The 27,945-nt window shown below is 45.2% G+C and overlaps 2 protein-coding genes across 13 annotated transcripts; both read left to right on the top strand.

Moving 5' to 3' along the window:
- The first annotated feature begins 4 nt into the window (after positions 1-4).
- ccar1 (cell division cycle and apoptosis regulator 1) lies at positions 5-11,077 on the top strand. Of its 10 annotated transcripts, none has more exons than XM_085921728.1 (26): positions 5-69; positions 934-1,101; positions 1,261-1,442; positions 1,516-1,644; positions 1,796-1,828; positions 1,909-2,099; positions 2,188-2,314; positions 2,435-2,542; positions 2,641-2,830; positions 2,907-3,051; positions 3,147-3,302; positions 3,392-3,617; positions 3,702-3,815; positions 3,978-4,144; positions 4,777-4,987; positions 6,081-6,164; positions 6,446-6,634; positions 6,715-6,906; positions 7,012-7,245; positions 7,327-7,459; positions 7,646-7,728; positions 7,826-7,966; positions 8,044-8,164; positions 8,231-8,413; positions 8,504-8,709; positions 8,851-9,561. In XM_085921728.1, the coding sequence occupies exons 2-26, from the start codon at positions 984-986 to the stop codon at positions 8,923-8,925; spliced, it is 3,738 nt and encodes a 1,245-aa protein (XP_085777854.1). In that variant the 5' UTR covers positions 5-69; positions 934-983; the 3' UTR covers positions 8,926-9,561. The 10 variants fall into 10 exon arrangements, 9 of the variants coding, with proteins under 9 accessions (XP_085777854.1, XP_085777852.1, XP_085777855.1 ...); XM_085921726.1 differs by having other exon boundaries at positions 2,432-2,542; XM_085921729.1 differs by having other exon boundaries at positions 2,429-2,542; positions 2,919-3,051.
- stox1 (storkhead box 1) lies at positions 9,673-27,894 on the top strand. 3 transcript variants are annotated; one of them, XM_085921733.1, is made up of 9 exons: positions 9,673-9,818; positions 9,899-10,025; positions 10,211-10,272; positions 10,371-10,494; positions 11,189-11,343; positions 17,161-17,615; positions 24,510-24,662; positions 24,728-26,966; positions 27,506-27,894. In XM_085921733.1, the coding sequence occupies exons 6-9, from the start codon at positions 17,282-17,284 to the stop codon at positions 27,657-27,659; spliced, it is 2,880 nt and encodes a 959-aa protein (XP_085777859.1). In that variant the 5' UTR covers positions 9,673-9,818; positions 9,899-10,025; positions 10,211-10,272; positions 10,371-10,494; positions 11,189-11,343; positions 17,161-17,281; the 3' UTR covers positions 27,660-27,894. The 3 variants fall into 3 exon arrangements, with proteins under 3 accessions (XP_085777859.1, XP_085777860.1, XP_085777861.1); XM_085921734.1 differs by lacking the exons at positions 9,673-9,818; positions 9,899-10,025; positions 10,211-10,272; positions 10,371-10,494; positions 11,189-11,343 and having other exon boundaries at positions 16,237-17,615; XM_085921735.1 differs by lacking the exons at positions 9,673-9,818; positions 9,899-10,025; positions 10,211-10,272; positions 10,371-10,494; positions 11,189-11,343 and having other exon boundaries at positions 17,482-17,611.
- The last annotated feature ends 51 nt before the right edge of the window (positions 27,895-27,945 follow it).

The following is a 27,945-nucleotide window of genomic DNA, read 5'->3' as shown; positions in this document are numbered from 1 at the left end:
AAAACGCTTTTCGTTGCGCGCATGCGCAGTTCTCGTCTCCACTCCGACGGCCGGGTGCATTGGAAAGCGGTAAGTCAAGCTGCGAGAATACGCGTGAAAAAACAAACATAACCTCACTATTTGCGCTCCTAACTACTCTCTCAATGTCCAAATTGCTTGTTTTTTACTAGGCCTTATACTGCGGACATGTTGCTTGTTGTGAACACTTATGAAAACGAGTCAGCTGCTAGTGTCAGCAAAACTGGAGCCGAGGCCTCCATAACAAATCCCGCACGAGGCTCCTCTGGCCACGATGCTAACGCTAATGCTAATTTCTCCCTCGCGGTCCGCGTCCCGTTTGTCTGAATAAAAGCGGTTCTGAACTTCAAAAATATTTAGGACAAAACACACTTGGTGATTTAAATGCACGAATGCGGTTCTGTTTAATAGCACCGTTTATTTGTCACACTGCATGATAGTCGACTGCCATTTAAAAGTGGCTAAGTGTAGCGCGGATAGCTTTGGGGATTTGCCGTGTCAGCAGGTGCGATTTAAATAAATACTCATATTAATAGCAAGCGAAATATGGAGAATTGCTAACATTTCAGCAAAATTTGGGAAATAAATGCCCATTGCCCACTTAATAGTCTTTTAGCTGAAGGAACGAATGTTATAACACAGCGTTTCAAAGCCTGTGTGTAGTGATTTACGTTCAATTCTTTTTACGTTTCTGTCAAATTAAAGGTGAGTGATTGTGTCGCACGCGTATTGTGAACTTGCCCTTGAACCACGTGTTCACGTTGTTTGCGCTCGTTGTTTGCATTCTGAAAATGTGCAAGGGCAGTTATAGCAAGCAATTTGTGCTTGAATAGATCTAAACCGCGTGGTGAGTAGTTAAGCTTAAATCGCTGCTTTTCATTCATTGCATTTTTTCTTTTATTATCATTCTTTAAGGTAGAAGCAACAAGCCAGCGAGTGGAGACAAGCTTTCATCCGAGTGAGTCATGGCCCAGTTCGGGGGACAGAAAAATCCGCCCTGGGCGACTCAGTTTGCCACCACAGCCGTGTCCCAGCCGGGCCACGTGGCCCACGCGGCTCAGTCCCTTGACATCAATTTGCACTGTGAGTAACCCAATATTTATTTATTTTTAGCCCATGCACGATGCAGGCAAATGTAATCGTGATAGTTGAACAGTCTGAATTATTGTTTGCCATTTATTTTACTGCTTTGGCTCCACCAGAAAAGCCCCATTAATTTTCTTTTTTTTATTCATCTCGCAGCTCTCGGCGTGCAGCAGCCTTCCCTCCTGGGCGCCTCTCCTGCCGTCTACTCCCAGCAGTCGGCCTTGGCCGCCGCCGCTTCTCTGGGCAATCAATCTGCTGCCAACTATCAGTTGTCCCAGCAAACGGCCGCCTTGCAGCAGCAGGCCGCCGCGGCCGCCGCTGCCGCCGCACTGCAGCAGGTCGGTCATATGGATAAACGGACACGTATCAAGCGGTGCGCTTGTGTCTTATCAGCCACGCACGTGTCTGTAGTCGCAGATCAATTCAGCCCTCCAGCAGTATCAGCAACAACAGCAGCAACAACAACAGCAGCAGCAGCAGCAACAACAGCCTCCCCCACAGCAGCCCCCGCAGCAACAATTGTATGGTGTGCCTCATCAGGTTTGTGTCACATTCAACACACTGAAAGGACCATTTTATGAACAAGTACAATGGTGCTCCCAACTGCTTCAACTCGAGGACTGTAATACAAAGCACTCCTTATCCACTATTATAACTATAGTTTTTTTTTTTTGTGCTCTTGTTGTCACAGCTTCCACAGCCTCAACCGGCACTGCTATCACAGGTAACATCATCTGAACGGTATCATGGGAATTCTCCTCATAGGAGTACTGACAAGAAATAATCCGAATGCTTCTCCTTTAGCCGCCAGTGGCTTTGCCCACCAGCTTGAGTCTGTCCAATCCCCAGCAGACGGCCCAGATCACCGTGTCGTACCCGACGCCACGCTCCAGCCACCAGCAGCAGCCGCAGAAGCAGCGCGTCTTCACCGGTGTCGTCAACAAGCTGCACGACACGTTTGGATTTGTGGACGAAGACGTCTTCTTTCAGCTCAGGTTCATGAGAGCCTCATGAAGATAGTGTAGCTAATGGGTTGAAATGGATTTATGAGCATAATTTCCATGGCGGCTTGTCTTCTTCCAGCGCCGTAAAAGGCAAAACGCCGCAAGTGGGCGACAGAGTGCTGGTGGAGGCTGTTTACAACGCCAACTTGCCGTTCAAGTGGAACGCCCAGCGCATCCAGACTTTACCTCAGCTGGCAAACCAGTCGGTGAGCGCATTGATCGTAGTGGAAGTTCTGAACAATTTTCACTGAATGAGAGTTGAACCCTGTTATGTTTGCTGTTTGTGCTTCCGATTGTCGTCGTGTTGTCAATCCCTTCTTCAGCAGCAGCAGCCTTTACCTCAAGCTTCCCCACAGCTGGGCGGCCTCTACAATGAGCCGGGGATACAGCTGCGCTACTCTGACATGCACCCCGCGGCGGACGGCAGACAAAATGTAACCACATCATTTCACGATGCAGCTTGTCTGCTTTCAGTCACAGTGACGTTCATTAGTTTTTATCAAATGACAATTATCCCTCCCCACCTCTCTAGAGCCATCCTCCGCCTCCCAATATGATGAAGGCTCCCCCCATCCTTCAGTCACTACCTCCCCCAACGACGTTCAATGTTCCGCCGCCGGCCGCGGCTCCTTCCTTGCTTCAGGCTCAGCTGTCGGCCGCCTCGCTCGGCCCTCTCCTCCAAAACCCGCCTCAGCCGCTGCTACCGCAGCCGCCTCCCAAAGGTAAATGAATCCACCAGGATATATATTCAAAATAAATCAAAAATGCTGTCCAAGCCAGTATGACATTGTTCTCTAGATGTCTTTCCAGGGGGTCTCCTTCAGCCCCCAGTGAGACTCATGCAACAACCGCAGCCCGTGAGACGGATTGAGCCGCCCCCTCGTTTCGCTCCTCGCAACGATCGCCCTCCTGAGCTCATCCTCCGTAGTAAAGAGGATCGCAGGTCATTATCTAACACTTGTTTTGCACAGACTATTGAATGGTATTGTGTATTTATTTTTTATTTTTTTTATGCATTTCGCTCTTTCATTTCTTTAGCAGAGACAGAGAGCGCGAGCGCAGGCGGTCGAGAGAGCGCTCGCCGGTACGCAAGCGCTCCCGAGAGCGTTCCCCGAGACGAGAGCGCTCACCGCGGCGTCCTCGCAGGGTGGTCCCTCGCTACACGGTCCAGTTTTCAAAGTTCAGTTTAGACACGTGAGTCACACACCGTTGCACCGGATCAGCGGAAAGAATTTAGCATTAGCGCTAAAGATGTAACGTGTGCCTCCTTTCTGGTATCCCAGTTCCAGCTGTGATATGATGGAGCTGAGGCGGCGCTACCAGAGTCTGTATATCCCCAGCGACTTTTTTGGCGCGGCTTTCACCTGGGTGGACGGCTTCCCTCTGACCCGACCATTTCACTTCAGCAACGCGTGCAACTTCCACATATTACACAAGGAAGTGGATCCGTTTGTCAAGAATACAGCCGTGCTGGATCCTCCTGACGCGAACCACACGTACAGCTCCAAGGTAGTATTCATCACCGCATCACCTTCTTCAAGAGAAAAACTTATGCTGGACATTTAAAAAAATATTTTTTTCCCCCCTCACTAGGTGATGCTGCTAGCTAACCCCAGTTTAGACGAGTTATATCACAAGTCATGTGCCCTAGCAGAAGATTCCCAGGAGGTCAGAGACTCATTCCAGCATCCCGCAAGACTCATCAAGGTACTCGTTGAATTGTTTTGAAGTCGGACTGAATTGATAAATCGAATAAAAAAAAATCATAATAATTCAGACGCGCGTGGGGAAAAATTGTCTCAATCTATCTCCTCACTCTGTCACGCTTTGCCTCACCTCTGTATCCCGTCTACTGTTTCCCACCTTCAGTTTTTAGTGGGAATGAGAGGCAAAGACGAGGCCATGGCCATCGGTGGCCACTGGTCTCCCTCTTTGGACGGAGCCGAGCCAGAGAAGGATCCCTCGGTCCTCATAAAGACAGCAATACGCTGTTGCAAGGCACTCACAGGCATAGATCTTAGTCTGTGCACTCAGTGGTAAGAGCCCTCCTTCCCATTTGTCATTTTGTCTTGAATTACGAAAAGTCACAAATGATCATGGCGTTAATGAATCGCCACTATTTGTTATCATGATCGTTTTTGCCCTTGGTGTGTTGTCGTCTTGGCTCTCTCTTTCTGTCACACCCTCTGAATTGACACACACATTTCACCGTGCTGACAACCCAAGCACACGGGACTGTGGCTGGAAGCAGAAGCCTGGACCAGATGACACCGCCGCCGTCACTTTTATTTCATTCTTGTGTTCTTCTCTTCTCTCGGTTTAAATATGACTCATTTATTGAACTGGCTTTCATATTCTTTTCTTGTTTGCACATTCAAATGTACCCCTTGGTTAATGTGGTGGGGGAGGGCTGGAGGGGGACTGTATTTGTCAACCTTTTCAAACCGGTTCCCGTCACCATGACGACCGTAGGAAAGCAGCAGACCCGGCCGGGCCCCTTCTGTGTGTTTTGTGTGAGGGAGGGATGGGTTTCACAGTAAGGGAGGTGAAGACAGGCAGGGGTAGCTTATTAAAAAAAAGAAAAAGGTTTGCCCTAGCCAGGCTTGCCTGTTGTGCTTTGCCCTGACCACAATGTTTCTTTCCAATGCACCCTCTTCCTTTGCGACAGGTATCGTTTTGCAGAGATTCGCTATCACCGGCCGGAGGAGACCCACAAGGGGCGGACGGTCCCCGCTCATGTGGAGACAGTGGTTTTGTTTCTTCCGGATGTTTGGCATTGTCTTCCTACCCGCTCAGAGTGGGAGGCGCTGTCGCGGCGACTCCGGGAGCAGCTGGCTGAGAAGCTGTCGGCCGAGCGAAAGGAGGCGGATGGAGAACAGGCACTGAACCGCTAATCCCTTCTCTTCTCATTTCCGCTTCTCACAGGAAGGCACAGGAATTACAAAAAAAAAAAAAAATAATCATAATAAGACACACACCTCACGCTACACGCAAAACACACGTATACGGAGTTTATCACTCCAACCCACCTCACCTAGGCGTCCTGTTTCTCCCCCCCCCCCCCCGACACCTCCCTCCCCCCTCCTTCCTCTTCTCCTCCATGCTGCCATCATCACTCCTCACCCCCCTCCCCTCCCCACATCCAGCAGACACACACAGTGGAAGCAGTGAGACTAGCTTGTGTTTGTGTACGCTCGCTCCCCTCTGCAACTGGTAAAACAGCTTCCAGCTTGTCTTAGGTGCTGCTAATCTGGGTCCAATCCTTTTCATTTGTTTCTGATCTTTGTTGATAATTTAAAAAAAAAAAGAAAAAAGCCTCTTATTCTGAGATGATTTCAACCAATTTAATTTTTTGTTTTTGTGATTTTGGCATGCGGAAGTGGATTACTGCTGGAATCTGTGGAGTCAGTTGCATGCCGAAAACGTGTCTGTTGTAGAAATGTCTTATTTTCCATATGATTTCCTCACACCAATTTTGATTGGGAAACGAGTCGACTGTTCCTTGTCTGTTCTTCTTGGTGGCTTCGATTATTTTTCATTTGGACTACATGTAGAGTTTGGCATCTCATTTAAACCTTACCCCATAATTGGCGGTAGTTGTCAGGGCCACCCCTACCCTCACCCTCACTCTGTTAGGAGACCAGATCTCCTGATGGTACACCTCATTGATTTTTTTCTTTTCTTTATTTTTTCTTTTATACCTTTTTTGTGTTCCACAGATTGATTGGCAGCTGGTTGTTAAAGAACTAGAGCTTGTGTGTACTTCTCAGTAGCACTGGATTTAAAGCACAGTCGAGCTCACTAGAACCAGACAAGACTTTTTATTTTATTTTTGGGGGGGGGGGGGGGGGCATTTGTGATCTTGCACGGATCAACTTACGAGGTGTCAGGAGCGATGCGCTGACTTTGTCCTGTCTCTGATCTTTTTCCCTCACTCTCTGTCTTTCTCTGACTCTGTGACTTTCTCTCAAGGAGGAGGACGACAAGGAGGGTGATGAATCCAAGGACGTCTGCATCCCGACTCACTGGACCAAACTTGACCCGAAATCAATGAAGGTAACGTTGACGTGCATTTGGTGTCACTTGAGTTCACGGCGGAAAAGTTTTTCATTGCAAGCTACACTCTGTGTCAGACCTCCATCTGGACCATGGTCTGACTCAATTTGAGCTTTGCTATATTCAAGCCCACTTCACCTTATTCAGCAATCTTATTTTGGGACTGCTGTGAACGGCGGATTGGTACATTCCCTCTTGTTATTGTTGTTTTACAACGTCGGCTTGCGTATCAGGCACATTTTGATATTACCGTGTAACGCCAGACTTGGACTTCCGCGCAGGTGAACGACCTGCGCAAGGAGCTTGACTGTCGCGCTCTGAGCTCCAAGGGCTTAAAGTCGCAGCTGATCGCCCGACTCACCAAGCAGCTGAAAGTGGAGGAGCAGCTGGAAGAAACCAAGGAACCCGAGAAGCCGGAAATCAAACCTCCCGAGGAAGAAGAGCCGTGCCGCACCGAGGAGGACAAAGAGGTGTGCGGGGTGTTCCACAGCTAACCGTGCTAAAGTCTCAAAAGATGTTTAAGATAATGTAACACTGTCTCGTCTGCCAGGAGGAGGAGAGGAAGAGGCTAGAGGAGCTGGAGCGCCAGCGCCGGGAACGGCGCTACATCCTCCCCGACGAGCCCACCATCCTCGTTCACCCCAACTGGGCCGCCAAGAACGGCAAGTTTGACTGCAGTGTGATGTCCCTCAGTGTGTTGTTGGACTACAGGCTAGAGGATAACAAGGAGACTTCTTTTGAGGTAAGAATTGGAAGGCGACCTCCGTTTGATATAAAAGTATCGCTTCTGTGCATGTCGAAATGAGGGGAGTGGCGTCATTAAGTCGGCGGCAATCTCATCCTCCAGGTTTCCCTCTTCGCCGAGCTCTTCAACGAGATGCTGCAGAGAGATTTCGGGTACCGCATATACAAAGCGCTCGCTGCTATCCCGGCCAAGGATGAAAAGAAGGAGAAGAAGGTCAAAAAAGAAGCTGAGAAGAAAGAGCCCGAAAAACGAGAAACGAAGAAGGAGAAAGACGACGACGGCGACGAGCCAGCGGCGAAGAAATCGAGAGAGGACGACGAGGCAGAAAGGAGGAAGGTGAGCCACGCGCGTCGGCGGCACTTTCACAAAGGGCATTTTTTATTTTGTTTTCACGACACGCTTTGCGTACGCGAGCAGGGCGACGACAAGGTTTTGAAGAAAGACGAGTCGCGCGACGAGGATGAGAACGAAGACGACGGCAGTCCGGCCAACGCAGACGAGTACGACCCGATGGAGGCCGAAGACGCAGATGACGACGAGGACGATGACGGTAATGCCCTATTTTGTTCACGATATCTCTAATTGTGGCCAATGATGAGAAATCATGCACCACTCTGAAGCTGTGATGGATACCCTTTACCACAATCACAATCTCTGAGGCTTTTTTCTGTTCAAGTCTTTCAAACCTTCACGTTCGATAGGTTCACTTTAACGTCGTTCAATTTCTGCCTCTCAGACAAGGACGACGACGACGACAGGGAGCGAAGAGATCGCAAAGACGATCGGAAATCGCCCAAAGACAAAAATTTAAAGGACAAGGTAGGCTGTTGTTGCATTTGTGCTATTTTTAACTCTAAAATTTGCTGTCATGTAAAAATGACTGGCCAACATAAACTTTGTGTTTGTTTTGTTCCAGCAGGACAAGAAGATGGTCACGTACAACAAGGAGCTCCTGATGGCATTTGTTTATTTTGACCAAAGTCACTGGGGCTACCTGCTGGAGAAAGACTTGGAGGAAATCTTGTACACGCTTGGGCTGCACCTTTCGCGTGCTCAGGTGTGCAAAAAAATAAAAATAAAATCTCACTTTAACATTCAAGCGTATTATTCTGATGACCCTTTTGTCTCTTTCAGATCAAGAAACTGCTGAACAAGCCGGTAGTGAGAGAGTCGTGTTATTATCGCAAACTCACAGACAGGCCAAAAGACGAGCCTGATTCCTCCCCGACTGAAACACAAACGGAACTTCTCTTAGGTGAGCTGACCAAGCCGTGACGCTTCCAGGATATAGATTGAATGAAACGTCTTTTCTTCACATCAGGCAACAGAGAGCTGCTTCCCGCTCCCAAGTCGTGCGCTCTGTCCGAAACCAGCGAGTCGAGTAATCTGATCGTTTACAACGGCGCCATGGTGGACATTGGCAGCCTGATGCAGAAGCTGGAGAAGAGCGAGAAGGCGCGAGAAGAGATTGAAAACAAGCTCATGGTGCAGGACGCTAAAATGGGTTAGGGGTTTTTTTTTTTTTTATCTAGCACATCTCACACAGCTATTTGTATACAATCCATTATAAATCAATTTTCCACTTGATGTCCAGAGGAAGACACCAAGGTGAAAACACAACTGGAACAAGACAACAAGTCCTTGTCAAAGGAGTTGGATGAGACTAAAAGCACCCTCAGGCAAACGGAAAAGACGCTGAAGGACGCCGAGGAGCTGAAGAGCATCTACCAGGAGCAGTTCACAAAGACCTGCAAGACTCTGACAGACACGGTCAAAGGGCTGACGGCGGTCATGAGAAAAGTAAGTTGGCTGTTTTGTTAGAAAGGTCAAGTTTGAGCAAATTGAAGGTAAATCGGACAATGAAATTGAAAGTTTTTGAAAAACTGCACGTTAGAAATTTGTGTTGAAAAGATCCCATCAACGTATTTGTACTCTCTCCAGGATCAAGATGGAAATGACAAGGAAGGAAATGTGCCTCTTCAAATAAATGGCGCTGAAGAAAAAAGCACCTCATAAATGAGCCGTGGGGAGGGAACCTGCGACCTGTGGGATGTAGACGAGCGGCCCCGCCATGCAAAACTAAAAACGAATAAAACCTCAGAGGAACCGATAGGAAAAGCCCCCAAAACTTTCCATCCACAAATCTGTTTGATTGTTGACATGAAAACGTTTTTTGTTTTGTTTTTTTTCTTCCTGCATTTTGCATGGCCCAAAGTGCTCTCAAAATAACTGACCTAAAACACTCATTGGTTTTGTAAATATTCACCAAAAACTATTTTAATTGTTTGGACCTTGTCACAAGTCCCCTACGCGAGTTTATTTGAGAATGACTTTCTTTATTGACCTGTACATATTTTTATTTCTACCTTGTGTTGTCATAAGCTCATGTTCTAATTTTTATTTTTTTTTTGGCCATCTGTTGTGCCAGTTTGTCTGATAGTTGTGCTATTGAGAGATTTAGTTTTTGTTGTTTCTTTTTTGTAATAGGCATTGCCGACACTATTTATGTGCAAGAGAATTCCTAACGGACTATATTTAAATGACAATAGCTTTGAATTTCACAAGGGTCGTGCTGTCTTGCCTTGTAAATAAGACTCAATCCACTGTTGGAATTCGTGTTGAATAAACACAAATGTTTGTTTTTCCTTTGTATTTTGGACTTTCCCCATTTGTGATGCTACGCCACTTCTCACCAGCAGACAGAAGCAAAGCTCAAGTTATGCATCTGACACGTCTTAACTAACATTTGGAAATCTGTTGACAGGTTGACTTCAACACGACCCATCAAGTGGTTAAAAATATGACCCGTGACTTTAAGGCCGCGGGCTCGATTCCTTGCATGATGTGTCTTTCAGCGAGGCATCAAACCAAAGAAATCGAGAGAGGACAACGAAGCAGAGAGGAGGAAGGTGAGCCACGCGCGTCGGCGGCACTTTCACAAAGGGGCGTTTTATTTGGTTTTCACGACACGCTTTGCGAACGCGAGCAGGGCGACGACAAGGTTTTGAAGAAAGACGAGTGGCGCGACGAGGACGAGAACGAAGACGACGGCAGTCCGGCCAACGCAGACGAGTACGACCCGATGGAGGCCGAAGATGCAGATGACGACGATGACGGTAATGCCCTATTTTGTTCACGATATCTCAAATTGTGGCCAATGATGAGAAATCATGCACCACGCTGAAGCTGTGATGGATACCCTTTACCACAATCTCTGAGGCTTTTTTCTGTTCAAGTCTTTCAAACCGGGACGTCACGTTCGATAGGTTCACTTTAACGTCTTTCAATTTCTGCCTCTCAGACAAGGACGACGACAGGGAGCGAAGAGATCGCAAAGACGATCGGAAATCGCCCAAAGACAAGGTAGGCTGTTGTTGCATTTGTGCTATTTTTAACTCTAAAATATGCTGTCGTATAAAAATGACTGGTCAACATAAACTTTGTGTTTGTTTTTTTTCCAGCAGGACAAGAAGATGGTCACGTACAACAAGGAGCTCCTGATGGCATTTGCACTGGGGCTACCTGCTGGAGAAAGACTTGGAGGAAATCTTGTACACGCTTGGGCTGCACCTTTCGCGTGCTCAGGTGTGCAAAACTAAAAACGAATAAAACCTCAGAGGAACTGATAGGAAAAGCCCCCAAAACTTTCCATCCACAAATCTGTTTGATTGTTGACATGAAAACGTTTTTTTTGGGTTTTTTTCTTCCTGCATTTTGCATGGCCCAAAGTGCTCTCAAAATAACTGACCTAAAACACTCATTGGTTTTGTAAATATTCACCGAAAACTATTTTAATTGTTTGGACCTTGTCACAAGTCCCTACGTGAGTTTATTTGAGAATTACTTTCTTTATTGACCTGTACATATTTTTATTTCTACCTTGTGTTGTCATAAGCTCACGTTCTAATTTTTTTTTTTTTTTTTTTTGGCCATCTGTTGTGCCAGTTTGTGTGATAGTTGTGCTATTGAGAGATTTCGTTTTTTTGTTTCTTTTTTGTAATAGGCATTGCCGACGCTATTTATGTGCAAGAGAATTCCTAATGGACTATATTTAAATGACAATAGCTTTGAATTTCACAAGGGTCGTTCTGTCTTGCCTTGTAAATAAGACTCAATCCACTGTTGGAATTCGTGTTGAATAAACACAAATGTTTTTTTTTCCTTTGTATTTTGGACTTTTCCCATTTGTGATGCAACGCCACTTCTCACCAGCAGAGGGAAGCAAAGCTCAAGTTATGCATCTGACGCGTCTTACTAACATTTGGAAATCTGTTGACAGGTTGACTTCAACACGACCCATCAAGTGGTTAAAAATATGACCCGTGACTTTAAGGCCGCGGGCTCGATTCCTTGCATGATGTGTCCTTCAGCGAGGCATCAAACTCTGTCTTGGATACTGGAAAGAATTTCACTGCTGCAGCGATCCACCCAATTGTGAGTGCCTTATTGTTCACTTTATGATTAAGAAGTTATTACTTTTTTTAAATCCCCCTTAAGGAAAGTTGTCAAGGTTTTACGCATTTGGATTTATAATGGAACTGTCAATGGTATTTTCCCATTGAGAATTTGAAGGGAATTGTTTCAGAGTCTGACATTGAAATATTTTCTCACTTTTTTTCAGCAAAATTGAAAATACCTGTAGCTGCAGTTCATAAATCAGTTATTTTATTTCTGAAATATTTGTCCTCATTAGAGTGCCTTGTGAGCCTATCACAGGGTCCCAAGTCAATTCAATTCACACGAGTGAAAAATTTAGGGTCTTCACAGAAGCTAACATATATTTGTGGAATGTGGGAGGAAGCCGTCATACCAGCGGAAAATACATTTAAAAACAAAAAAAAAACTCCATATAGGAAGACTGGAGCAGAGCTTTGAACCCAGAACCTAAAAACTAAGGCAGATGTTTGAATTTAAATCCCTCTCACAATACTGTAGACTGGTTTAAATGGAGTTGCCTGCACACTCCTTGTTTTTTTTCCCCCTCCCACCGCCACCACCATCCCAAAAAAAAAAAAAAAATACACAGGAAGCATCTTTGTGCATTGCCTGCAGCTTGTCTGCATGGTTTCCTTGAGAACAATACGAATCTGTCACCCGGCACTTTGCTTATGTGACTTGCTTTTTGTTCCGCTGCTCTGCACCAAATAGTTGACCAACAAACCTCACTTGTCGCTTTTTCACTTCATTAAAAATTAAAAACTGGTGCAGAGAACAGGTCAGGTAAGCCCGCTCTCCGGGCTGCAACAGAAGCCCTTTGTGCCCCCCCCCCCTCTTATATCAAAGAGCTTGTGCTCTCACGGCCTGACAATCAGCTCGTTTCAATGCGAGGTCACACTCTCCAGAAGAGGTTAATTTAAAAACAAAAAAACAAAAGCAGAACTGATCTATGTGCTCCATTGGAATTGAGTCGGTTTCGTTCAGCGCCGGGGATTCATCCTCGAACCTTAGTGTCTTCTTTCTCTTCCTTATCTCCATTCTCATCTCGCAGCGCTTTACCTAATCACTCTCTACCATTATCAGCGCCCTCCCTCCGCTCTGTGTGCATGTCAAAAGTTCAGAGTCATACTTACCATGACAAAAGCTGCTCCCCGTCCTTCACACACAACCCGCTGTGTCGCCTTTTCAATTCCGTGTCAGGAGTCAGCGTTTAGTAGGCCCACGCGATTGTCTCGGGGGCATCCCGCCCGCTATTTGGACAACGTAGAAAACTAATCCCGGCTCACGGGGGAAAGCACAACAGAGCACGTTTATTTATGCGCAACCACGGAATTAAGCGGTGGCCGTTTTGCTAGTTGCTGTTAACTCAAAAAGTTCCTCAAAGGTGTTCCGCAGGGTTCTATACTGGGCCCCTGATACTTTTCCATCACTATGAACTTTACTCCCCATAAAATGGTTCTAAAATGATTTAATAGTGACCCTTCTCTAAATGTAAAAATAAAACTTCCTCTTCGAAGAATCCACAGGCAAATATTTGTTATGCATGTGAGAGAGAGCAGAGAAATGATAGTCAACATATTCGGGCACAAACAATTTCCACCGCGTCGTGATGAATTGTAATCACAAAAAGGATCCCTTCCAACAATCCATAAATCTCGTTCTCACTCTTTTGTTCACCGGGAGAGCTTTGCCAGAAATGCCCCGTGGTCGCCACAATCAAACAAACAAGTCAACCACCCTCTTCGGACCTGTTTGGTATTTCAGGTAATTGATACATAAGAGGCTCATTTTGTGGGTCCCTCACGGCTGAGTGCACCGAGAGAGTAGGACCCCTGTTCGTCGTGAGGACCTCACCGCAAGAAGCTTACTTCCTGTGGAGTGGCACTGCAAAGTGGTGTTGTCGAGGAAGCCCCCCCCACCCCCCCCCCCCCCCCCCACCCCACCCCACCTCTCAGGGAATACTGGCTTTCACTGTGAGAAAGTTGCACTCTTGTTTTCGACAGGGGCGTTCCCCGGCCTGAAGGCGGCGGCGACGCCTCACCTCGTTGCCCTTCACGATAACCCGCGGTGTCGTCGTCATCTATGAATGATGAGACGCTTCCTTTGCTCGATAAATTAACCCGACGTTGCTCACCCAACTGGAGCCGGTGTCACGTTTCAGGCGGGACAAAAAAAAAAAAAAGGAATTAAGTCAGGCTTTGAATTTGATTGAGAGTTTTTTTGGGTGTTTGTTCAGTTTCCATGTTCTCCCCCCCCCCCCCCCTCAGTGCTTTTTCAAAAATCAGGTGACTGAAAGGAAGCGGGTTCTCCTCACTCGTTTCGTCTGCGTACTTTTTTTTTTTATTCCTGCAGCCCATTGCGCGCCTCACTAATGAAGCGCATATGCTGCGCCCCGTTTTTTTTTTTCTTCTGTTGAAGTCACATGACCACCAAGGTCTTCAAAGCCCAGATTCTGTTTCCGTTTAGCTCGAGGCTGCCTGGATCCATCATTTGGTGCTAGGTGACACATTGCAGGCTGCAAAGACGACCATCAGTAGCTGATTGAAACTGATTTGAACTATGTTGGCTTATGGGGGGGAAAAAATTGAAAAAAAAAATCTAAATAAGCCAATATGGGCTAAAAAGTGTGCATTATTATTTAGCTTTTTATTCCCCTGTACGTTGAACCTGCAACCCAACTGGCTTCACTCCCGCTGCGTCATAAACTAGCTGATCAATGCATTTATTCGTGACTTTATGTCTCCAATAAAGCTTTTTCTTTTTGCCCTCCCCTGCGTCGCTCCATAAAGTCACAAGAAAGTGGTCACATGGGAGCGCTTAAGCTATTCGCCCATTACGGCTCGGCGGCCTGCGTTTGAGGCGCGGCACCTGTAAACACTAAAAGTGGACCATTAGTTGGCTAGCAAGATTCGCCCAATGCTACATGACAAATGATTCCTAGGAATTGAATTATTAGGAAAGTTAGTCTTATCCCTAATATTCTATTTTATGAACTACATGGCTAACAGTAAACGACACCTAGCTACCTCAGTTAATGTCGTCGTTAGCCACCGGTGAGCATCGATGAGAATTCAATTGTAAGAACATAAACTGTCTTTTCCATTGTTGGTTTTTATTAGCCGGTCACGGACGTCCATCCCGCTCGCTCACGCTGTTGTGGCAACACAACCTAGATCACTTTAGCATTCCCGAGCTTGACTTAAACGTGATGTTTGGAGGCTCCAAGTGCAGCTGGCAGACATCTCGCACATGACTGTGACATGTTCCTGTCTACGGGGTCTTTGTATGTATGTGTGTGTGTGTGTTGCATGAGGATGTGGGTGTAAACCTTCAGTCATCACCTGCTAACTGTCCCACGACTACAAAAGACTTTTCTTTCATTCTGTCTCATTTTTTGTTTTAAAATCCATCTCCTGGAAATGTGTTGACAACTTGTTAAAAATAGAACATATCAATTTTAGCATTTTTGTATCGTTCATACATAAGCTTTATGCTTAGAGGGGGTATTTTTTTTTTGTCTTGGCTAGCTTGAACTAGTTTAAGAGCCAGATAAGTTGTCACTAACATTAAAATAAAAAAGTCTGCCCCTGAGCGCCTCACACTAAGCGTAACGTTATATCTTTAATCCAGACAGAGCTGTTTGGCTCATGTTTGGCCTCGCTGCTAAGGCTCAGGTGGTAATTGCACACCAACTCCGTAGTGACACAAGTTTGGACATGAATTTAGTAGGAAATCGGACCAAAAAAAAACGACGCTGGAATTTTTCATCGTGGCATTTGATGTTTTATCATTCCATTTTTATGTTGAAAGACTGACATGGTCGCCCACAATTGCAGATGTTTATTGCCAGTCCCACATAGCTTAGCTTGAGTCTACTAGCTTAATGCTATCACACATTACAACATTTTTAGTAATTACTGCCATGTCCATTCATTTCAATTGGGAAAGAGTTTGGCAGGTCACTAAACCGCACGAAATTGTCAGATGGTCCAAAGCGTGTGTTGCCTGACGATTGGGGTCAAATTCATTCCTGGCACGGTGGTAAAGAGGAAGCCCCTCTGGGGTGTTTTGCTTGGATCCCGAGAGCCGACTTTTCCCTCACAGGACCAGATGTTTGTGACACACTGATCACATTCCAAATATACGTCTTGATCACATCAAGGCCGTCGGCCCCACGCAAGCACCTGAGACTACTTAGCGTATGGAAATGGACGGGCCGGGGGTGCGGGATGTGTTGTGATTATGCTTACCAAGGGCCCAACTTATACTTCATGGTAATCACTCCCACCGGCAGACTTAACATTTTGGGAGAAAGAAACAATGGAAACAGTTTTGCAAACTTCCTCTTAATGCATGTTCCATATAAATGGATATAGCACACAGGCCAGTGTGTGTTATTTTTTTTTTTTTACTCCGTATCTGATCTACTTTTGATTGTTAACAGAAATTTTACAACGGCAACACTTTTCCCATGCAGGAAATCAGCAATTGTTGGAGTTGGAGATGGTTTATTGTAGGTGTAACCGAGATATAAATCTAAAAAACTTTTTTTTCCCAAACTTTTTGAGAATATATTTTATTTGATCCAAATGGCATCCAGGATATCACTTTGGCCGTAAATGTGGAATTTCCTGACTTTTCAACTTGCACTGGCTTTGCACTGAACCCAACAATGTGTCTTTTTTTTTTTTCTTCCTCAAATCACAGATAGAACGAAATCACGTGGCGTCTTCACTTTGACCTTTTTCGACATTATTCTAAAGGGATGAAGTCAGTCACCGTGCGTTGGCCATGCCGCTGTATTCTTTTCATGTACAGAGGAAGCTCAATATCCTGTTGCACGCAGGCTCTTAATACAAAGAGGCAGAATGGAACCAGGGGCCTCCCAGGGTTCGAGCGCCGCTTGATAGTAAAGCCAAAAAAGCTTTCTGAGCTTGTGATATACGAGGTGCACGTCCGTCTGCGGGCTTCGCTTAAAAGCAACATCTAATGGGCAAAAGGGTGGTTCTCATTTAGAAGTAATAATGTTGTAATGAGACATAAATTGCTGGAGGAGAACAAATGAAAAGATTGGCTCATTGGATGTTTAGAAGAAAAAAAAAATGTTTTAATGTCATATGGATGGTCGTTTGAGTCATTTTACGGCCACTACATTGGTTACATCTGCACAATCAACTGAGAACTGCATCAAGCATTATTCATTTACAAAGATTCAAAAGCACATTTTTGTATGATTTTGATCAAATTAAACCCCCTATATTGTACACCTATTTATGAAGGATAAAGAGAGCCTAAATTAAATGAAGGCTAATGTTTAACATGAATTATTTCCATATTCATTTCATTCTTTAGATATTTATTTATTACTTTTCCTATTTAATGTTCTCAGCCGTGATTGGTCATTACCTGAGTAAGCAACGGTGACGTCATTTTCAGTCGACAGCAACTGGCAAAATGGCCGCCCCCCTCGGATTAATTAAAAACATGGCGGCTTTTGCGTCATATTCCGCAAATGCTAAATTAATCAGAATGACATGTTTGGGTTGGTGGGGGAGGATAAAACATATTCTAGAGGTGTACATTTTTTATTTGTTTGTTCGTTTGTTTGAACTTGACTTTATTGCAATTCAAACAAAAGCAGTCTGTCACATTTGAAAATGACCAATTGTTAGTCTTTTTATTGTGATGGGAAGTTCTCACACCTGTAAGTAGTGGGAGGTCCTCCACCTGTGTGTGTTTTTGTGCGTCGCCCCCCTCCTCCTGTCCCTCCTCTTCTACCCTGCTAGTCTGGCTCCCCTCTCTCGCTCTTGTCAGGACCCTCACAGCAGGAGGAACCCCGCGTCCCCCCGGCTATGTTTCCAGGAGACAAAGCTGCAGTTTAACTCAACAAGTCCGTTGAAGTCGCCTTGAATTTGGAGCTCGGAAAGCGGCGGACATGTCGCTCCACCCGCCGCGGATCGTGCAGCTCTCCGCCGGCTCCCTAGCGGTGGTCTTCGCCCCCGACGACAACGAGGAGTCAGCGGCGGAGGAGAGCCGCCGGAGCTCCTGCGGCACCGGGCTGGAGGTGTTCGCTGACTTCAAGGCGCAGAATCTCCGCAGTTTCTGGAATAATCGGCTGGTGAAGGCCATGGGCGAGGTGCACTTCCAAGGCTGGATGGACAATTTAGTGCTTTTCATTCAGGGAAGTTCGGCTAGCTTGGAAGTGCTGAGGGAAGCGTGGATGAGAAGAGCGCTCAAGTCAGCCACGGGCTTGGTCATCAGAGCTGTGGGTGAGAAGTTACAACACATTCATATGCTTCTTACATCAAGCTAAAAAAATATAATTCACGTACAATACGATAAGTAGGTTGAATAAAATAAAATAAAAAACGACCCAAAGCTTTTAGTTTTGAAAATTTGATTCAATATTTTAAGATATTGTCTTTTATTGGTTTAGATTTTTTAAATCGGTATTGTACTTCCTAAAAAAAATAATAATAATAATAGCCATAACAAAAAGAATGTAAAGATTTAAACAATTTGTGTTTCATGATGAATTCATATACTTCCTTGGCCACGTGACGGTCACAACTGCTCAGTAAACCGCAGTAATAGTTTTCATTTTTACCAAAGGATAAGAAATGCTTGTTAGTCTGTGCGAGTAACTGGACAGGTTGTGCGACAATATCTGTTCTGTATAGTTTTTAATAATAAAGTCAAATAGCACTGTTTTGTACAAACACGATACAAGAGAATAAGAAGTGTTTTTATAAATTGTGTTATACCTGTATATGCTAATAGTTCCATCAAGTTTTATTCTTTTACGAGGCTTCACACAGAGGCTTCAACATGCGTTTACAACCTTGGCAAAAATGTGTCAAAGCCATAAAATGAACACTTTTAAAACAACTTTTTGTTTTTTACGTGTATAAACAAATCGTAGAATGGTGCAGTTATGCAAACATCCATGTTTTGCGAAGCTAAAACTTGCTAATTAATTGGTGTCCTTCAATGCAGCTTTTGTGTTGCGTCCCAATCGAACCAAAGTACGTCGTTTCCTATGGCCTGATGTCATGTGTTTGACGTGTGTGACATCACCATCCCCGAGTCAAATGATAAGTCGCCCCTTGTGTGTTGTTTTAGCCCTAAAGATAGCTTTGTGAGTGGTTACACCTGGTTATTTTCACCTTTTGCAACTTTACGATTTTTAAATTTTGACTTGCCACGTGTATAAAAGATAATCAATTCGAGTCCAAATGCCATTTTTACTTTTGTCGTCTGCAACTTTCTGGTGCTACTACCAATTGTAACATTAAGAGTATTTTGATATCGTTTTTAAAACCCTCCAATTTGAGACCCCTTGTTAAATCGTCGAAAATGTCTTCAAGGCAATATCCCATACAGGTTGTGGAGGAATGTGAAGGGGGGGGGGGGATGACACAACTGCCAGGGTGTGATGTGATGACCTGCTGGGGGGGGGGTGCTTGACATGTCATCCACATGCGAGACACTTTGTGCTCCTACAGACAACAAGCGCACAAGCGCATGCTAAACGAGCACAATGCACACAAGTTGTTTTCATGGCCTACCTCCAAATCGTCGTACACGTCCTTGGCTTCACACCGCCGCAATTTGTATGGAAATGGGCCGCTTTGCCGCTTCTTCGCAAACAATCGGCCAAACGGCTGCAGCGGGGACTTCTAGATTCATGTCAGACCTCGACATGATCCCCCGCTATACAATAAATATGTCAGTTGGGAACATGAAGACTTGGCCCAAGTCACCAAAATGCAAAGGCCAAGAAGATTTATATGAGCTAATTGTTAGGTTTTATTTTCATTTCCCTTTGGTTGTCTTCTTTAGCTTTAAATCACAAATGTTTGCATTTGGGTCCGCCTCAATAAAAACCGACCAGGGAACCATTTTTGTCTCCTGAACTTCAGCTTAGCAACCGCGGATCATGATCTATAGGAGTGGTTCTCAAAGCAGGAGTCCCCGTTAGCCGTGGCTCGGGGTCCGCAGGGTACAGTATCTCAATCCCTTCGCCGCATCGCCAGTGGGAACCATCAGAAATGCCGTTTCTGCTGTTTTGCCAATTTCGGGACATGTCGTGACTAGTTGCTCCATTACACTTGGGCGCCATCTTGACAATAAAATGTCTTGGACGACTGTTGCCTAAACAATAGAAGTAGAACTTGAGGCTTTGTTGTAAATGTGCTATTTGACAGACTAGGAAGCGGGGCTCATGTTTTTAGCTGAAACATATCGTCTTGCCGTGGTCTCACAACAAACAATAGCATGATAACAAGCGCTTCAAGAAAAAAAGTGAGGGGATCTTCCTTTTCCATAATGGCGTCTGACATACGCAGCTCAACTTAATTATCTTTGACGTCTCAGTTAAATCATACAAACGTGGGAAAGTGGGCTTAAGAGAGAATTGTTTTGTTTTTTTCCTGAATGCATCGCGGTTATCTGAGCAGGAAAAGGACTCCGTTTTACAGTAGTTGACCTCGGGGTCTTTTTTTTTTTCTCTCTTTTGTGCGCTCTTAAATAATATCACATTCCTACTGAAGAATCGTTTTTATTAGCGATAGCGGTAGCTATGGTTTGTCTATACGTTTAAACGGAATCCAGAGAGGGATTCATGCCTATTTTAGTTTTTCTTTGATTTCTTTGAATATAATAGTTATCTGAAGACTCGGTAAGGTTAATTTAGAGATTTGTTTCTGAACACGTGTTCATTGTGTTGAATTCAGAAAGGGTTAAAGCGCTGCAAAATAGACACTAATTAGCACCAGCATCAAGCTAGGAGATCTTGTCTTCACGTTTGACTGTTTTAAATACACCAAGTGTAGAAATAGCATACACTTGCTAAGCGCTAGCTACTGCATTATTTAGCCTCCTTCAACAAACTGAAACATTTATGCGGCTTTAGACGTGAGGTGTAATGAGGTATCGCGTGTCCCATCGCCATCAAAACTGATGTGAGCTTTGCAATTAGCTTAGCTAAGCATTCTTGAACACTTTCCCTGGGATTTCTCTTCCCTCCCGCCCTTTACCTTTCTCCTGAAATGTTCTACTTTCACACAAGGAGCGCCTGCCTCCTCAAAGTGCTCCACTCATGATCATAATTCTTCCAGATGTTAGCTTATTAACCACGATGCCCTCCCACGGTCTCTCACTGGGCTTTAAAATGGTTTTGAGTCGTCCTAATTGAGGAGTGCGGGTCAAAGGTCAAAGCCTTCTTGCTAACAGGCTGCTGCGGGTCAGGTGGCTTCAGAAACATACATACCAATTGTGTGGCCTACTTTCCTATTTTGTGTGTGTGGTCCATTAACAGACTTGTTTGTCTTTATTTTATTTGGCTTTATTTGAAAATGGCTGTAAACTATATGCAAAGTCTACTCAGTGTAAACGTTTCCTCCGAGGTTGGTTTCATACCCGACGAGCCGTTTGTCTCGCCGAGCCATCGGCTTCCTACCTCTTCTGTAGCAAATGTTCCGCCACGTTTCCTCATGCGCTATGTTGAATGTTTATGCTAGCAGCCAGACAGCAGGAAGCCTTGACCTCTTTCACATGTGTTGTCTTCACCCTGCATCCTTTCTACGTGGACAAGGAAGCTCCCACACTTCCCCCATCCTGCCAGTCCGGCACGTAGAACACAAATTCAACGGACTTTAACCCTCAAGGAGTATCGAAACATACAAAAAAATAATAATAAAATACTTCCAGTTGTGCAGTTTGTTGGTCTTATTTTTAATGACAAAAAGCCTACCATGGTAAAAGGGGTGTGTAGACTTTTTCTAGCCATTGCATCTGTGGGAACTATTAAGTGACGGATGAACCGCAAGATATAGATTGATTATAATAGTAGTCACGGTTTTGCTGCCAATAAAAACAACGGCGAAGTTTGTCCGCCATGTCAGCGGCAGCTTGAGTTTCCCCTCGTTTGGGTTTGTTTTGATTCTCACTCTGCCTCTGACAAATGACTCAGCTACGGGATATTACGGTAAATTTACAATCAAAACACCTTGGGGGTCTCTTGAGACCACTGTGTTTGTAGCAATTGCGGTGAGGTGTGCCACCTTTGCAAAAAAAATGCCGCAAACTTTGGTTTTCTCATGGGAAACAAAGAACAGTGTTGGAAGAAAAAAGTGGGAAACAATCAATCGTGATTTTTTTTTTCATTCTAACACCAAATAAAATTGATAGAATTTTTTTGTTTGTTGATTTATTTCTTTTTTCATTTTTAAATACCAGTCTAAATAACTGCAGCCGACGTAACCTTCAACAACAAGTTAGTTTGTGAATGTTGAACTGCCAAGGTGGTTCTTTATGTCTGCTGTCCGATGCTGAGCCCGACCCGACCCTCCCCCTCCGGGCCCGTACGTACTAGTGCATTGGTATCACGTTTCACTGAGCTCTCAAAGACACGTCTGTCTTGTTTCAAGTCTCAGGTTTATGCATTGGGTTCAGTCAGTGGCGCAATGTGTATTTAATACCTTCAGCTGGGACTTAATCATATCACCACGATTATTTTTAGAAACCATAAGTACTCTACAAACTTGAAAATTAGATGCGTACATTAAAATACTTTTTTTTTTTATGTTATGTTGTATAGCCTGATGCAATATTTAATTGCAGAACAGTAAAAATAAAATTCACATGCACTGCTTGATGTCTTTAAAGTTGGCTTGAGGATAATGTCAATGGTCTACAAAGTGAGTCTGAAAAGCTTTTGAGGGGTTGAAAAGGGACACAAATACTGGCCTACTCCGCATTCTTCCCTTTTCTTTAGCTTTGGGTCCCCACTAAAGGTTTCCATGGAAACAGTAGACAACACAAAACTCTTCTTCAGTTGTTTTTGTTTTTTTACTACTTAGTTTTTTTCTCACTTTGTGTGTGTTGGGCTAGTATTAGCGTCATTGCTAACATCACTGTTGAGCCACGTTAACGCTCTTTGCACTCTGAATTTTACAAGGCCACTTTTTGGCTGCATCAGTGCGCTCGTGAAAAACGTCTAAAGTCTGAAAACGTCCTGTGCAGACACACAACTGCGAGTTACTCAGATAATTCACGTTTTGGCTTGGGAGGGAAGTAGTCTCGCTTACTGCTAAACATTGAGAGGATGCTTAGATTTTGGATGCCAGATTTTGGTGGGTTTCCATTCTTAGACTTTTTTTGTATTGTTTTAGAATAATTTATCTTCGTCAAATATTTTGTTGTTATAGCTTATATATTTTGTGTCTAATATTTCTGGTTTTCACATATATTTATATATTTATCTAGTATTTTTCTGACTATCTCGTCCCCAAAATATTGTATTTTTTTAAGGAGATTTTATGTATTTTTTTTAAATAATTAATCATGATATGAAATGCTTCTGACATTCCAACCTCTTATGTCCAGTCAGTGTATTCTGCTTTTCTATTGAAACGTGTAGGAGGCTTATTGTAGGAGTTAAGTGATGAAATGAGACTCATGCGGCAGCTACCAAAACAGCCATGTGGCACTCATCAGGGTCAGTTGACATCCCCCCCCCCCCCCCAAAAAAAAAAAAAAAAAGAAAGAGGAGAGAAGGTAGACTTTTTTTTCCCCCTGCTCACTCTCATGCGACCACTTTATTCTCACATGGAAAGTACAGGACTTTTTATCTCATCAGTGTTAAGGTATGAAAGTACTTTTTTTTTTTTTTGCTTGAGCTCTGTTAGTCTGCCTTTAATGCAACTCCATTCCAACCCACCCAGTCAGGGCATTTTGCGAGTGTTCCCCAGTGTTTAATCCATTGTTTGATACCCAAGCTGTCTACCCCGATGTTGCCACGGCAACCAGCCGGCAGGTTATGTTATTCATGCTGCGAATGACAAAGTGCACGGTAGACAAACAGTTCAAAAGCAGCACTAAATCACGGATTATTAAGAGATTATTGATCCCATTGAGCTCATCGTGCCCCCCCCCCCCGAAAAAAAAAAATCCTTTGGTCATGTGACATTGCGTGGTTGCTATGCATTGCATTCCTGTACAATGAAGAGCCAAGTCAGCAGTGCACATTCAGTGGCTAGCCAGAGTCGGATTCCGATATCTGTCCTGTGAGGTTTTGACGATCCCTTCGTGTGTCATAGGATCAGTCTCACCCCCCCAAAAAAAAAAGACTAAGCTTCAAGTGCTGTTAATTTTTTTTTTACTTGCATAAATCATGTGGTTTTCTGCTTTATTGACTTTAAAAATGTGTCACTGCGACAAAAAACAAAAAGACACTATTCATTCGCCGGTGTGACAGATAGTATGCGACGTGTTGTTTATTTTCCCCGTCTTGTGCCTAAGTGGCTCAAATGCGACGTCTGTAAATGTTTAGTTTACATCAAGCGGGAGCTTTTCTGTGTTTGAGGGCCATGTGGCACATGTTTGAACTTCAAGTCAAGTGGAAACGCATCCGTCCAGAATTCCTTCAAATATCGTTTTCTAGAGTGCTGTCATGAAATAAAAGTTTTCCACTTTTTTTTTTATTCCATATTATTTTGTCGAACCTTTGATTTTCTGTCTCCTACTTTTTGGTTTCACAAATATTTTTGTATGTCAATGAACCAACCAAAACACCTTTATGATTGATTAACTAGAGTCAAACGTATTTGTCTGTCTAATCATTCACTCGGGATCTGGTTTCTTTTAAAGCATGACTAATCGTCGAGCAAGATTGAACACTTTTTTTTTTTTTTATCAGATTTCCTTTTTTACAACTCCAGACACGTCCCATGTGAACGCCGTCTGCCCCGTGAGTCATTTTTGATGTGGTCAAACTTACATCGAACCAGTTTGAAATTACAAGACCAAATATGTCAAGAAGTTCTTTCTGACTTTAAGGGGGAGGGGAGGGGGGGTCATGTTTTTCCAAGAGTACGTCCATGACATTAGAGTCTTAGGGGTTCGAGATATGCGATCCACCCAGCATGCGACCTGTGGTCACTGTTGTGGGAGTGGTGGAATTCTGCGGTCCGTCCCGGCGCTGGTGGAATGTCCGCAGCCGGCCAGACTTTCACGGTTCATGTAACTCGCGTAAATAGACCACCGTGATCCCGGCTTAAGAAGTGGTTAGAGGACAAATGTTGGGGGGGGGGATTGTTTTGAATCCTGATGCGGTTGGGCGTAGTAGCACCATCTCACAAAACCGTTCTGATGTGTTCCAGGCGACTTGTCTCCGTTGCAGATGTCCCCCGTCCCCCAGTCCCAATTCATTCCTTTGGCGGAGGTGTTGTGCTCCGTCATCTCAGACATGAACTCCTCCCAAATCGTCGTCAGTCAGGAGACTTTGGTGAATCACATGAGCAAATCACATCCAGGTAAGACCTCAACTTCTTAAGATCTTATCAGATCTTAGAAACATCTCTGTCTCTCTGATTTTTAGGGATAACCATTCCAACTCAGGACATCCTCTACAATACTTTAGGCGCTCTGATCAAGGAACGCAAAATTTACCACACGGGTGAGGGCTACTTCATCGTCACGCCTCAGACTTATTTTATTACCGGCAACGTGGCTGGAGAGAAGACGTGGTGGACTTCGGGCTCAGCGGAAGACCCTCCGTCGCCGCCTCCTATTACTTACCTTCTGAGCAACGACATTTCGGTGGAGGCGCCCCCGCTGGCTCATTGCAAGTCTTGCAGCTGCTTCAGCTCGCTCCCAACGTCTACCAACGTCCGCCCCGCTGCTACCACGACGCCCGATCAGCATTCCGTCTCCGTTTCCGTGAGCGAATGCACGGCCAAGAGCTTAAAATGGCCTCGGCCGTCGGATCACAAAGCTTCGGTGCAGCATCAGTCCACCTCCACGGCGGCCGACTGCCACGCCAGCGAGATCAGCAAACCGTCGGGAACCATCAACGCCGTTCCCCGAAAAGACAGCAAGCCGGGCAGAAAGTTTGGCCTCAGTTTGTTCCGGAGGAACGCTGGTAAAAAAGAGAAGTCAAAGAAGGAGTACGCGTCATTCTCGGGGCAGTTCCCACCCGAGGAGTGGCCAGTGAGAGACGAAGATGACCTCAATAACTTACCTCGGGACCTGGAGCACGCCATCATCAAGCGTATCAACCCCGAGTTGACGGTGGACAACTTGACGCGTCACACGGTTTTGATGAAGAAGCTGGAAGAAAGGCGGGAGAAGGCCCTGAACAAAGGAGTAGACAAGGGAATGTCAACGGAGATCCTAGCAAGTTCTAAAGCGAGGCACCACCACTCCTCCAGGTCGGCCAAAAGGTCCGCTCAGAAAAGCTCTCGTAGCAAACGGCGCTTGCACTCGTCCAAAGAAAAACAACGGGAAAGGATCAAGAAGATTCCGCTATATCAAGACGGAGAGGATCTGATCCCCAGCAGGTTGCGAGTTGAAATCCCAATCGATCAACCTCGCAAAACCGAAGAGACAATCTCGCTTTACAAGAAACGCATTGAGAACCCTTTCCAAGCTCCAGAAGCCGGAAAACCAAAAGAAGGCAGGCCGGCGGGGAAAAAGGAACGAACGACTCATCGTTCCAAATCGTGGGACACGCATCTGACCAAGATGAGCCTAGCGGACGATGAAAAAATAGCCAAATCCCGCACATCCGAAGAAAACTACGGCCAGGAGAGGGAAGCCACCTGCGAACATTTACCGCGAGTCGACGCGAAGCTCAACCGAGAATTCCCGCCGGACTACGGCTCGGCGTACCCGCAGAGCTGCACGCTGCGTATCGACGACAAACTTCGACTCCAGACGGAAGGAAACGGCGCAGAAAACCCGAAAGACGGCAAAAACAAAACGTTGCCGGACGCTCGACCAAACATCCAACCCTATGCTAATTCTGACACCATCCCAACACGGACCTGGCCCAAGACCGCTTTACAACGGAAGCACTCGCTCAGACTAACCAAACCGCAAAGAGACGACTCACAGAAACCCGATGAACTCGCGACACGTCAGCAACAAAAAGACGTACGAACCGCCGGCAGGGAGAAAGAGACACCGGAACCCATCGTCCATAACCTTCCCTCGGTAACCGACGCCGAAGATGACCTCTATCGGAGAATAGAACATCACCGGGATGACGATACTTGCAGCTCCCTGTGCTTGAACGAGGAGGACGTCATCCCCGACTACCTTCACCCCCAATTAGTCTACCGGCAATCCGACACCGAATCCAAGTGTCACTACTCCGACTTTAACCGTCAACGAGTCACCTCTACCGACAGAAAGTGGGATGCTTCTCTAAGCCCCGGCGGATCTGCGGAACCCACGTGGAGACGGCAGTATCCTCAGCAGAGTCAAGTAGATCCTCAAGATGAACCAAGTTCCAGGAGAGAAGCTCAGGCACAGGAGGAATTACACGACTCGGACCGTCCTGAAGCTCCCGAGGTTTTTGAGAACAGCATCTTTGACTACTGCCCAACAAGCGAGGTCGAATCAGACACGGAGACCGTCCGTAAGTCTACGGACGAGGGCGACGGCGAATCGGCTCATTGGGCAGCCGAGGTGAAGGAAGCTCAGGAGGAGGATTTTCACGAGAGGGCGGTTCCCCTGAATCCAGGAGCCGGTCTAAGTGGGCCAAAGGAGACGGGAGAGGCAGAACTGGTTGAGAACCACAGCATCACAGGAGACAGCGGGATAGATTCTCCACGGTGAGTCTGTTTTCTTCCATTTATCTGATAATTGGGTCTTTGCTGATTTTGATCATTAGGCGAGTAAATGCTCGAGCAATTGCCGTTTGGTGAGATCTGGGATATCTGAAATTGGATATGTGGAAAAGGTTGAGATGGCAGCTGGTGCCTCATCCAGTTTCGCAGCAGAATCAATCTCAAGGCTTTCCTCGAGACCATTGCAGGCAGTCGGCGCAAAAATAAACACCCGGGTGCGACGTTACACCTCCGGGCTTGCATTACTGCATTTGGCCTTTCACCAATTTGTGTTTCTTTCTTGAAAAAAAAAAATAAGTAAAAAGCAATAAAGCTGAACAAACACCTTGTAATGAAGACCAACGTCCAATATTTGGACAGCAGGGAATGATTTTGATAATGATGTATAATTGCTGCGCCGTGCTTAAATTTCAAATGGCTGCTTTGAACTCACTTGGCAGCCTTCCATGTTGGAATATTTGAAACGGCGCCTTATTAATTCCATTTTTATCAAACATGTCCCCCCTCCCCCTTTCTCCACGCAGGACCCACGTTAGTTTGGCCTCCAGCAACACAGTCATTCTGCAGGGTCTCAAGAGAAGGGGCTTTCTCCAGAACTTGGACAAACTGCACAGCAAAAGCAGCGCCATTCGATCCCAGAACTCCCTGCTGCAGCTCACTCCCGTCATGAACGTGTAAAAGGGAACTTCCACATCTTCACATTTGCTTTCATCTCAACTTCTATGCAACTGTTCACAAACAAAAAAACAGTTTGTACAGATGGATATTGTAAATATTGTTTTCAATATGCTATGCAATATAAATTCCCTAGTTGTCATTGTGTACCTCTGAAATGTGTATCGACATTTATGGGTTCATCTAGACTTTCATTATTGTAGACTTGAGAGCCTAAGATTAAAAAAGATGTACATTATACCAACCTGTCTTTTTTTATTTGTCCACTTTATAATTTGGTTTTAAATTG

This window comes from Syngnathus leptorhynchus, chromosome 10 (assembly GCF_054491065.1).
Source record: "Syngnathus leptorhynchus isolate UIUO chromosome 10, UIUO_Slep, whole genome shotgun sequence".
In the NCBI taxonomy this organism is placed as follows: Eukaryota; Metazoa; Chordata; class Actinopteri; order Syngnathiformes; family Syngnathidae; genus Syngnathus; species Syngnathus leptorhynchus.
The sequence above is the reverse complement of the archived record's forward strand: the minus strand, read 5'-3'. Positions and strand labels throughout refer to the sequence as shown.